General features: G+C 34.3%; 1 protein-coding gene across 1 annotated transcript; it reads left to right on the top strand.

Moving 5' to 3' along the window:
- The first annotated feature begins 7,850 nt into the window (after positions 1-7,850).
- LOC142317618 (uncharacterized) lies at positions 7,851-8,666 on the top strand. Its single transcript, XM_075354175.1, has one exon. It carries the CDS (start codon positions 7,851-7,853, stop codon positions 8,664-8,666), a length of 816 nt encoding a protein of 271 aa, XP_075210290.1.
- Positions 8,667-13,654: the final 4,988 nt, after the last annotated feature.

Here is a 13,654-nt window from a genome sequence, read left to right as displayed (position 1 = left end):
ATATATTTATACACCTTAACATAATTTGTGATTATGTTATATGAATATTTTCATAGATTTTCTTTAACAGCTTTTATTTTAGTTTTTATAATAAAAATTTATAAGGATATTAATAATGTAATATAATATTTTTAATTTTTATATTTAAACAAATTTTAATGCAATTTTAAGTTTCTGTCATGTTTACTAAAAATATATTACACATTATAGTAAAACATATGAAGTGTATTAATATAATATATTATAAAACTGAGTCACTTTTTTTTCTTTCCAGGCAAAAATTTAACATAATAACGGTTACACACTGTAAAACTATTTACCATCTTTTATCGGTAAATATAAATTTAATAAAGCGAAACAAATGTCAAATATAAATTTGTTCAAAAGAAAACAAATGTACTGGCTAAAAAGTGCTTAGTGTTTATTAAGAAAATTTTATTTGTAATATTCTTTAAAACATAGAAGATATTTTTATTCTCAAAGATATTTTTATCATCTACCTATCAATCGATAGGTAGATGATTGCTTTACAATCATATTCTAAATAAGTTATTAAGAATATATACATTTTTTATTTTTTCAAAACTTATTCACAATCAGTTACATAAACCTTTAGAAAATTGGATCGTTTCCCCAATCACATGATAAGAAATCCTCAGCGAAACTTATCAAAAATTACACACAAGGCCTGTATAATAATTACGCCAAGCATAAAAAATTAGCAGTTATGAATGGCACTCAACACCACTAAAACAGTAGAAAGCAAAAAATATTTCGTTTATTTGTAGAAGGAAAAAACAATGCATCAATTTAAAAAAAAAGATAAGTATGTATAATAACTTTAAAACTAAAACGAATAGGTGAAGCTCAATACTAACAGGCGAAGTTACTATAAACACGTTAAAGCACTACAGAAATAATTATGTCTAGAATGTGCATTTGCTTCAACCTTCTCATATCATCCCCATTCCTTAGTAGGTTCACTGCCAAATGATTTCTTTGGCAATTAATTAATTAATTTCAATTAGATGATTTATTTAGATTAGGAAAAAACTATATTCTGTTAAGTTCTGGTAATTCAATTTTAATTTTAGAAATTCAGATGAGAAATAAAATGGGAAAAATTAAAAAAAAACATTTGTACTCCGGTTCCATTATAAGATCAATGTGAAATCGGTTGAAGTTTAGGTACTTTCATAAATATACAGAAAAGATATAAGATTAAAGATAACAAAAGTTAAGGTATGAATTAAGGCGAATTTTTTGTATGTTAATACTAAACTTTTCAGTAAAAAACTGTCATTTATTAATATAGGTCTACTAATGTTACATTTTAGTTGGATTTCATAAGAAAGCTACCTATTGTAATGGATATAATGATTCGACTTCCGGAATATTTCGACAAATCTTCGCGTTTCACATTTCCCAGACCCCCAAAACAACGGTCAGTTCAAAAGTTTTTATATATATTATACTTTCTTCTGGACACGATAACTGCCGTAATTTTGCGCCATTCACTTTGAAATTTAAACATAAAATATACCGACCCAAAATCTCGGTTGAGTTCGTTAATGGGTAAAATCGGACTATGGGGGTGGAAAAGGGAAAGGTTTTTCGAAAAGAAAATCGCTATAACATTCCTATTAAGTAAAAGATTGAATTTGTTTAAAGTTCCTGTTATTTAATTGGATCAGGACCTAAAACCTATCTATAAAAGATTTTAGTTATCACCAACTATTGGCTCAGGAGGTGGAAAAAATGGGATTTAGAAGACAAAAAAATCATATCTCCTTTAATAGGCACAATATCGAATCGTTTAATGTGGTCGTTAGTCCTCTATGCATTACCTAAAACATTTGTCTGAAACAATTTTTGATATGAACAACCCTTATCGCAAGGGATGATCAAAATATTGCTGGAATTGTATGAAGATGGGAATTGTCGTATGTTTAACTTTTTTTCACATCAAGTAAAATTGAAGTTTTTCTAAACTTTAAGGTGGAAATCTTTTTGATCCTCTACTTAGGACCGTTGAAATCTGCCTCAGCCTTCTGTCGTGCCGAAAGGGATTTTTTAATGATTTTTACCCTCACCTTCTCATGTCCTTACTTTCAACCGACCTACTTTGCCGGAAAAGATAAGAGCAGGGATTCATCGTTTGGATGTGCGGGCATTTGTCCTTCAGCCAATGAGGTGTGCGGTGAAGAGGTGAATGAGGGAGAGCCGTGTAAAGAGCCTCCTACATGTATCAACTGCAAAGGAGCACATTCTTGTAGATCAAGGAATTGTCCTGTCTACAAAGATGAAGTAGCTGTGCAAGAATTAAAAACCCTGCAAAAAGTCAGCTGCTTCGATGCTAAGAAGATTGTTAATCCCCGCAGGCCTAGAGCAACGACAATCTATGCTCAGGCTGCGGCTGCTGTTCCTGCTCCTGCTCCAGTTGCTGTCGATGAAGGCCTACTCATCAGTAAACTTGCTCCGACCTTGCTAATATGATTGAAAGAATTATTGACAATAAAATGAAACCTTTCAACAGTAAAGAGCCTATAAAGCCAAAGATATTAGTACAGCCTCCTGAAGATAAAACACAGAAAGTTGCTCTTGTTCTGAAGAAAACGAACGCCAAAGCAGAATGCCAAGTCCGTCTCAGTGAGATTCTTGATGACAAGAAAAAGGGGATACCTACAGAGACTGTTATGGAGGCTCCAAAGCCTCCATAATTTTTAATTTCATGGTCTTTTGAGAACCTTATCTCAAATTTTAATATCGGGGCCCTTTACACCCCGTAAGTGTTCGTGATTGTCCTTGTCTTTTATGTCTTAAATGTTTTGTGTAGTTTGTGCTTTTAAATGAAATGTTAGGGCCCTTTACACCCTTACATATGACGATCCAGATGGTGATAGTAATTTCTTTTAAAGATTGTGACGAGGGCTAATGACCTTAGCAGTCGATGCCCGTAAAATTTCAGATAAAAAAAAAAAATAATAATAATAATATTATTATTATTAAGATGGATTCGGACTATTTTGAAACCCTCACTCTTCAGACAATTCGAAGTTATACATTCTTACTGACCAAACTGTTATTTTGAAGAACTTACAATAAATTGAACAGACTTTAATGTTTATTCATCATTATTATTCTCATAAGCATCAGTTTAATGAACACAGAGGTGTCTATGGAGCAGAGCCCACTGGCTAGAAGAGAAGGCTGAGTGAATCGAGCCGAGACGGCTAAACATTCTCTGGACGTGACGAGAAACTCAATTGACCACATAGCTTAGGCAAAGTATCGATGTGGATACTAGTCTTATATAAAAATAAACTAATATTGATTTTACAAACACACATACACACACCTACAAATAGGTACTTAGAGTCTCACATATATATTACATTACAACAAAGCCCCATTAAAATAGAACGACTTGCTTACAATAATTTTTCAAATTTATCGTTTCATTTTAGTTAGGTTAAAAAGTAATAGCCTCTAAAAAAATCCTTTCTGCACTTATAACAAATAAAAAAGTTTTTACAGGGGGTCACGATTTGTACAAAAATCGTAAATAGAAAATAAAAAGTAGCTTTAATAAACTTTTTACTGTTAACAACCATTTGGATAGCGGCATAACTTTATGATCAGCTATAAAATAACCATTAGAAAAAAAATGTTTGTTGTTTGTTATAAAATGTGAACAATAATAAACCAAAATAACAGATTCAAATAAAATTATTTCATTAATAACAATAAGTAGAAATTGTGTGTGTGTGCGCGCGCGCACGTTTTTGTGTAAATAAAAAATGAAAAAAATCTATTTAAGATAATTATGATGTCAACAATAACGTTATATTTTATACGTGTGAAATTATGAATTACATGAAATTTAACACAACGTAAAGTGTAAATTATAACTGACAAGTTTTACAATGTAAACTGTGATCTATGTTGTGTATAAACTTTCATATTATTGTAAATTAAAAAAAGAATCACAATTTTTGTTTAGTGCATGATTATTAATTGCATTAATAGCCATGGGAATATATAAATAAATATATTTTTTTTCGTATGGAAGCACCCCGAAGGCAATTTGGCAATTAAGCATCATTCAGTTACCGCAGGACCGTCATGACTGCTGCAACGACGGCCTTCCTTCTAGCTCCCTGTAGGGTCATCCCACCGGGTCTCCCTATCGCAAACAGGGCACATCGACTTCCTATTCTAGATAGTCAGCTCATCCCTCAGCTAGAGAGCTAACCTTCCCGTCTCTAACTTGCAAAGCACCAGGTGTGTGTCGCACACAACTGGTGCTTACCCCAGGCGACCCGTTCTCTCACACCTTGAGGGTCCCCCATACCACAATCGGGTAGCTCCTATCCCCCACTCTTGAATACGAGCGGATCAGAACATCCTATGCATGGGCTACCTTCCTAGCTCTGGACGTCACTACGCTTCGTCCCAAGCTTCAGTATTAGAAGGAGATGCAGTTCACTTGGTTGCACTTCTTGAAGGTCGGTGAATGCAACCCCGGCCTCTGGTTCGGCGCCTTCCATGCCCACAGTTAAGGCATTTCGTAAGTTCCGCATGGAAATATTTATTAAGTATCCTCTAGCATACAATTTCGGTCACACTCGGTTATGCTCCGTTAATTTTTGAATAATCAATTTAAACAAAAATGAATAGGTATACGAAGAATATTTGAGTGACTGACTCGTTCATCTCATTTGCCTATTTTAGAAAATTTAGGGGTATGTGAAGAATCTACGTCTGCAAATCTGAAGAACTGAGATTATAACAAGTAAATGTCACGCAATATTGTAAGAAGAACAAGAGTAATATAAGAAGAACTTTACAGCATTGTTCTATCAGAAAGGTATGAGTACACGGTTTGAACTTTTACTCCAAAAGAGATGATTTCATAAAACAATAATTTTTTATCCTACAACTTTCTCATTCATTTTCTTTTTTTAAAAGGGTGACTTATAATTTTAAAAAGAAATAAAAAATACCTAAATAAAAAATTGCGTTATTTTTTATTAGATTTGATGTTTAATGTTCCCTATCGCTGTGTTTTTAGTCATTACTTTTTAATATCAACTAATAATAAAAAAACATTTAAAATCTTGCTAGAAAGGCCATGTAGATCGCTACTACATTACTGTTTTTTCTGTATTCTTAAAAATAAAAACATGTAATTCGTAAAAAAAATAAAAATATAATCCTAAAAAATTATTATAGTTATACTTATAATCGTAAAAAAATGTAAACTGTAAATAATATCACTTCTAAATCTGACTAATTCTGATTATTGAATTAATTAATATATATTTCTGGTTTTTATAACCTATTTCTTTAAATAGACCTTTAAGAAATATAATTCAGACCTTATAACTTAGATTTACAACTTTTTAGCTTATTTTCCTCCTATAATTCGTTAATATCCAAGAAGGTATGATTTTCGGTAAGAATTTAAGAATTATATCCTAACAATTAATCGGGAAATTAAAATTTGTGATCTAAAACCGTTAAAAATGAAAGGCGGTTAAACAGAGTATTGTATTAAAAATGAGATTTATTTAAATTTTATTTTACTTATCCTTTCTCTCCTAATAAATGTTTTTTTTCTTATCTGAATATAATTCTTGAAAGAAAAAAGCAACTTATAAGGGTAACTACAAATTCCATTTGTTAAGAGGATGCCGTTGGCCTCTATCCTTGACCTGGCAATGAGCCAAAGAATGTCGATAATATGTCTAAAATAACAGCTATTACTACTCTGGCTTTAGTTTTTATTTAAACTTTTTTTTTATCTATCCAAACAGTTTTTGCTGTTTAAAAAATGATGATGATTAATCATCAGTTCAGTAAATATATATATGTTTTTAATTTTTGTTAATTAATGTTAATTTAAAATACCGTAGTTACTTTTATTGTTTAACAATGACAAATTTCCATGGGTATTGCTTATAAATTATATTGAACAGAAATAGTATAATCTTTACTTTTACAATTTTTTTTTTCAACGTTCTTTAATTTCGGGAATATAGCGTATAATAATATATCCACATAAGAAACTTTTGCACCTAAAAGTATAGTAGGCACCAAACAGATTTACATTTTCAGAGAATAATACCATTATTAGTTACTGTTTAAGCAGAATTATGTTAAAAAGTTGAATATCAGTATTTCAGTGAACTTTCGTTGCTTATTAGCACTGCTACGTTTGGTACAGTAAAGAAGGTTAATAACTTTATTCGTAATATTCCCTCAAACTTCAGGTCAGATTTACTCACTGTATTAAAATAATTGTACGGAATCATCAATGTTTAAAATAAGTTTAATTGCATTTTATCTTTAGTATCTTTACTACATGAAATCTAGTCAGTCATTTTTAAATAATTAATAATAGAAAAAAATTGAAACGTAATATATTATCATTCATTTATAAAATATATGATTGTTTTTTTTACCGACTTTTCAAAGTAAAGTACGGTATTACTTTCGGTCCCATGATGGGAGTGGGGGAGTGAAAAAGAAGTTTCTTTACGTTTTGAGATATGAGGAGAACGAAAATATATTTAACTACATATAAATATATATAAAATATATATATATATAGAACTTTCTAAAAAACGTTGTGGCTCGTAAATCTACAAAACTACTAGATCAATTTCATTAAAATTTAGATAAGCTATTGTAGTGTACCTGAAGTTATACGTTAAAAATTTGATAAACTTTGGTCGAGTCGTTCTTGAGTTACTTGTAAAATTTTAGGTTAGAATGCGTTCATAATATTTCAAAAGGAAACGAAATAAAACAATCCATTGTATTTATTTTACCTAACGTTCAAATAGCCATGTTGCCTGAATATTTTAACTACTTATTTAAAATAACAGTGCCTTGAAAGATGTTATTCCTAAAATTAGATATAGAACATCTTTTGCAGAAGTGTGCAAGAATTTTTTTTTATAAAGACTAAAATGATATATATTCGCAGATAAAGAAAGAGAAATTACACAGCACGAATGGACTGTCACCTTTGTCTAATCAATTTTTTGCTTTTAATTTTTTTAATTTATTGCATTGTTTCTTTCATTACCTACACTTCCTCATTTTCAGAAGTAACTGTTATCGCGCATCCAGTTACATATAATAACGGTTATCAGAAATGAAGAATAAAACTATTTTAATTATTAAAATGGTTTTCATTCAATTAATAATTCTACCATCAGATATGTAATTTAAACTTACCGAATAAGAAGTGGAGTACAAAGAGAAAACAAAATTGATAATGCCTTGACATCTTTCGCTTACCTGAAACAAATTTATCGTATGATTTCAACAAATGTTTGAAATATAATATTATTAACATATTAAATATATTAAACAATATAAAAATATATGGTGACTACACTGCAAGGATTGCCTCACTGAGACCTGCCTTTGGCACGAGTGATATTGTCGTTTGCTGAAGCAGCCAAATTGACTGCCCGTTGCCGTATCTTGGTGGGCTGGCAGTCCTACCGTGTGGATTTTCGGAGGCCTGGTACCCATTGCTACCGATGCTGGGAGAGTGGTCAGTGCAAAGGGCCTGACAGGAGTAATAAATGCTATAATTGCGGTGGTCAGGGTCATCAAAGAGAAAATTGCTCCGTTCATTTGCGATGTTAGTGGTGTGGTCGGTCATTGGATTGGGAGTAGGGATTGCCGGCACTCTCGCAAATTCAAATAATGTAGATCAACGCCAACAGAAGTATCACAGCTCACGATTTGATTTGGAGTTCATCAATAGACCAAGATGTTGATTTCCTAACGGTGGCTGAACCCTGTCTGAGAAAAGTGGCTGCGCAACCATGGATAGTGTAAATAGATTCAAATTCGGCGATTATCAATTTCCTGGCAGATATGCGACATTCCGTATTACTAGATGTAATGGTTTTGTGATGGTTGAACCTGCGGACTTTAGCCTAGTCTCAGACTACACATCCCCAAATTCTGTAAGTGAGAGGTTTCAACAATTTATTAATGACTTAGAGGTCTGTATACGCAGTTTTAGGAAATCTGTGATACTTACTGGAGATTATAACTCCGAATGTCGAGAATTAGGCGGTATTAGAGCTACTCCAAGAGGCTACATACTTGCTGCTATGTTTGATGCTGTCGGCCTTGCGACGCATAATGCTAGGTACTCGTCCACCTTCGTTGGCAGGGGGCGAGGCTCGGTTGTAGATTTTACCGGGTCCTCTGATGGGATTGCCCATTGGATCAAGGACTGGCAGATTTGTGTAGAAGAGTTGACAAGTGACAACTTGGCTATTATGTTCACGGTGGAGTGCGGAAGGTCAGGAATCCCTGCCCGAAGACAAAGGTGGCGGCCCTCAGAACTTCAGGCGAAAGGTATTGTGGAAAGGGTGGCCGATCGGTTGGACCCTGCTCGGACGATCACACATAAAGGACTTATGGAGGAGGTGTTGTGTGATGAGTGCAGTCGAGGCGGACGACCTGAGGGGCCGGCAAAGAAAAGAGTCCACTGGTGGACTGATGAGATTGCTACGAGGACAGCAGCTACAATTGCCGCAAGAAGGAAAATTCAGAGAGCAACGATGAGAGCTGTAAATGATTTAGATGAGTTACTTGTTGCATACCGACAAGCAAGAAAGTCCCTTTGAGCGGCCATTAAGGAGGCCACCTGGGGGGAGCTGGTAGCGGTTCTGGACGTTAATCCGTGGGGGGGGGCATATACGCCCCCCATCACAATTGGGAGTACCTATCCCCCCCTATCACGAGAAATAACACTTCGAGTGGTTAAGGAGGTGTACCTGAAGCTCTGAGTAATGAGATAACCCCGGAGCATGAACAAAGATTCTCCATTAAGGAGCTGAGACTGGCGGCCAAGATAATTAGTGCAGATAAGAGTGACGCGTGACTGAATCGGCTATAGATTCGAAGTAATAGCACTAGGCATCGACGGAGAATCCCGTTAGTGGTCTTCCTATACGTCAGGAACGCCTTTGGTAGTCTCCAGAAGCTGACAAGATGTGCTGAAAGAGAGGATTTTAAGTGAGTATCTTCTTGACATAATTAACAGTTATATACACTGCAGAAGGCTAAAAACACACACAGAAGATGATGAATTGGTTTTTGACGTATTTGGTGGGTAACACAGGGATTGGTTCTCGGCCCACTCTTGTGGGACCTCGCTTTTCATGAAAAGCGAGGTCCCACAAGTCTCAAACGCCCATCGGCTTTTGAGACTTAATGATGGGCTTGAGTTTGATGGGGACGTTGACCTTGTTGCATATGCAGATACGCAACAAGTTCAACAAGTGCAACTAGTTTATTTGCGAGAGGTCTACAGTTAGCACCTAATAAAACCGTAGTAGCGTTGGTCGAGAGAAGAAGACTGCGAGAAATGCAAATTAATGCTGATGGGACCAGTATTTCCACGTCGGGATGCGTTAAGTTATTCGGCGTGTGGTTGGAGAGGAGCCGAAATACAACATTCAACTTCAGCAGACCTTGGAACGTGCTGAGAGCGTTGTTGATAATCTCGGTAAGCTTATCCGTAACCACAGAGCTCCTCGTTCTTCTAGACGACATATAATACTGACGATGGCTTCTTCAATCATATTTTTATGCCGTCTCTGCGTGGATAGAGGCTCTTGAAAAGAAGAGGAATGTAGATAAAATATCATAGCTTCAAAAACGAGCTGCGTTGAACATTGCGGCCGCATACCGCACGGATTCGCGAAATGCTATTGAGGTCATCTCCTGGATTCCACCGTTGCGGCTGCGTCCATTGATGCTTCAGCGTGTTTATCTTTGTATGACTAAAATCGGGGCTAAGAATTTTCTTCTGGCCGAGTGGCAGGAGGCCTGGAACACCTCACCTATTGGTGGATGGACACGTAAATTAATTCCGAGAATAGATGTATGGGTGCAGAGAAGACTGGTTGAGGTAGGTTTTTTGTATAATGCAGCTCCTTTCTGGACATGGCGAGTTTGAAGCCTACCTGCATCGATTTGGCAGGAGAGCGTCTCTTCTAAGAAAACACTGCGATCTTAAAGATATCGTTGAGCACACCATCTACCAGTGCCAACGTTGGGATATAATCAGACAAGATGTCGGGTTAAGCTGGATTTCTCCAAAGAAACAGTTCCATACATATTGATATGAAAAGCGGAATGGGACAAGATAGCACACCTAGCAACCAGTATCCTGAAAACTAAAGCTAGAGAAGCTAACGAATGGGGTAGAGCCTGATTTAGGACCAGTAAGAGGACTGAAGATCACCCACAAGGAATCTGAGTTCCATATAAAGGTCCTGAGACTCAGGCGAAGAAAGTGACCTGAAGGTGAAGGTGCGAAGGACAGCTCCCTGTGGAGCCGTCGTGAGGATGGGCAGCGGTGACGAAGCACGGGAACTCTGGACCCCTGGACCCTAAATGCATCTTCTGAGCCTGCCCAATGCCTGAACTGCAGGATCGACCCCGGAGGAGGAGGAATGGTGAGATAGGCGTTTTATTCTGTAGGATGCGGGTACATATAGGCTCTTAATAACATCTAGCCGAAAACGTGCGAGTCCCACACTCCCCCATTTATGGAGTGTTCGTAAATGGCATTTCTCAGACTCATCTATATAAAAAAAAAACACAATATTACAGGTTTTAAAAGTTTAACTTATCTGTTTTTTTTATTTTATCTTTAAAGTAAAACAGGAATTTGTTAGGATCTACAGCTAAGTTCTTGCATGATTCATTGAATTTCGTTACATTTAATGAAGCTGAATTTATAAGTAAACGTCTTACTTTAAAAAAATTTATTCCATGTTTTCGATAAAAATTATATAATACAGTTACATGAAAATAACAATAGAGGAGAATGATAGTTTTGAAGTAAATTTAATAGCACTCTCCATAATGATTGTTTAAAAGGAAAACAATATTTTGAATATCAATACAAAACAGTTTACGTGAATGAAATTTTATTGTAGCTGAAACAAAAATAAACAAAACAATCTCTTTGTTTTGTATTTTATAAAATTATAAATTCCATTACTTTGAAAACACCTAACAGAAAATAAAATTTATATTTAATTAATTAATTTTTTGTTGTCATTAAAATTTACTTGTTCCTAAAAATCACTTTTCACAAAATAATGTACTAAAATCAATAACAATAACTATGTAAATTAAATTATAATCGTAGAAATATTGGTTATATATCATAAAACTACAGAAACCTGCAATTCCATTCTACATTTTCTTTTAAAACCTTTCTTCTACCTAGACTCCAGAAACTTCTATATTTATTAATAGGACTAACCATTTTCAAGATATTACCCTATTTTAAATCAGTAAAATCTAAATAGCCAGGCAACATTGTCTTTTGAATATTATATAAAATAAACACAGTGAATGTAAACTTGTATCTAGTGGCATAAATCTATTAACATCAGAAGATATTTATTAGACATAGGTTGAAATCCGTAATAGATAACATAAGAATGCCTAAAGTTTTGTCCAGCAATAATATATTTAAAAGAAAGAAAAGGGAAGGAATGGATTTTGTATTGTTCCTGATATTATGTATATAATAAATTAAAATTCCAATGTGATATTTTTCATATCAATTATAAATGTGCAGGACTAATTGTTCTTTTCTAAAAAATAGTTTCTTTCCTGATAGCATTAAAATAAGTTTTGGTAGTATATTTCATTGATACTGGTATACAATACTGAGAGAAGCTTACAAGAGATCTGCAGAGAATCAAATCGACTGGTTTCTATGTCTGTTAATTTAGTCACTAGTGATTATACACTAAATGCACAACTATTAATTTTAAACTACAGTAATGCAAATCTAAACTTAAAAATCTGTCGCAACTGTCTACAGGAATTGGCAAGCTAGGTGGGATGCGTCCACGAAAGGGGGGTGGACGCATCGTTTAATCACGCACATTCAGCCGAGGGCCGGGAGGATGTTTAGCGAGCTGGTTGACACAATTCCTGACCGGCTATGGGGTCTTTCGTTCATTGCTGTGTGGACGAAGAAGAGCTGAAGACCCCTTCTACTCCTACTGTCGGGACTTAAACACGCCCGAGCACGTGGTAGTCCGGTTCCCGCAATGGAAAGAGGAACTCCGCGACTGTGCTGCCGTAACTAGCAATCTCGTAGGGACTATGACTGGAACGATGTTACGCAGTCCGTTGGACTTCGACACTGACGGGTTTTGTGTCGGTAATAAATACTTCAAATGAAATAGCGGGAAGCGACCGGTATGAGGGACAACTCCGTACGGAGCTGCCGTTCGCCCGTGCTTGCACGAATGGGCGGTGGTGATGACGTGCGGGGACTCTCGAGCCCCTGACCTAAAAGATTGAGTACCGGTTGGGCCGTCCCTTCGGGGGTGTCCTAGTTAGAGGTGAAGCACAAAGGACCGAGTTGATAGATGATCGAGGCCGGGAACGGCACAACCGGGTCTGGCGTTTCCCTTTTCTGGCGGCTAGAGGCAAAGGCACCTCCCGGAACCGTGTTCATACTTAATTGGGGATCTGGTTCCGGGAGGCAGGGTTAAAGTAAAAAATAAAAAAATAAGTATTAAAAATCTCTAACCAAATTGCTGAAAAGCCTTGAAATAATATCTAGCTTTTTCCCACTATAAAATACATTCTTTGTAACAGATTTTTTTGGTTTTTTTAGCGATCAAAAAACTTTCATAACAAAGATATCTAATGATATTAACATGGAATCTATACGGACTCAAATATAAAAAGAGATCTATACATTTTATTAACACCTACTATTATATAACAATTAAATATAAAGAATATTTATTAAAATATGTATAAAAATCTGTTCAAAGCATGTAAAACTTTCTTCACTTTTAGTGTATTAAATAAATCAAAAATTAATTTTAAACTGCATTAATGAAAAAAAGAAGGAAAAATAATCTTAAAAAAACATTTAAGTTACTAACGAATTATATATGATGAAACATTATTTGAATTGAGTAATAGAAAAGAGTAATTCAGTGTTTTTTTATTTTTTTTATTTTAATATTGTAATAGCAATGTAAATAATAATTTTTCGGAAAGAATTCAGAATTAAAAAAAAAGAAAAGAAAATGAAGATAATATTTTAATACAGCTATTCTTGTTTTAAGGAAATAAAAATTAATAAAGCCTGTTATGGAGGGTAAATTTGTTTATCTTATATTATTTTCACCTCAAGATTAATTCTTTTATTTAATTATTTTTTTCTTCAGAAAATCTAAAAGCTATGTAATTAAGAATGGAATATACAAAACACAATTCCACTTCATAGTTATTGATAAACAATATAGTGTTCTATTCATTTTGCTGAAACAATGGAATCAAAATTAGTAATGTCATTAACTTAAAAAAATTAAAATATTTTCAGAATTATATTTCATCTTATTACATGTTTTAATTTCTTATAATAGATTAATATTTTCTTTTTCTTATTTATTATAATCAGTACAACATAACAGACATTTTAACACTGGCATAAAATGTTGTTAATGCAGTCCCTACCATACAAAATTTTACATGAGAAAAATTGTTTATTGAAGGAAAATCTTTTTTTTGTCTTCAGTAATTTGACTGGTTTGACGCAGCTCTCCAAGATTCCCTA

The sequence above is a fragment of the Lycorma delicatula genome, chromosome 1 (assembly GCF_047948215.1).
Source record: "Lycorma delicatula isolate Av1 chromosome 1, ASM4794821v1, whole genome shotgun sequence".
In the NCBI taxonomy this organism is placed as follows: Eukaryota; Metazoa; Arthropoda; class Insecta; order Hemiptera; family Fulgoridae; genus Lycorma; species Lycorma delicatula.
This window is presented reverse-complemented; position numbering and strand designations above follow the sequence as displayed.

Excerpts from the sequence above, each read along its gene's own strand:
- LOC142317618 (XM_075354175.1), top strand. The coding sequence starts at position 7,851 with ATGGATAGTGTAAATAGATTCAAATTCGGCGATTATCAATTTCCTGGC.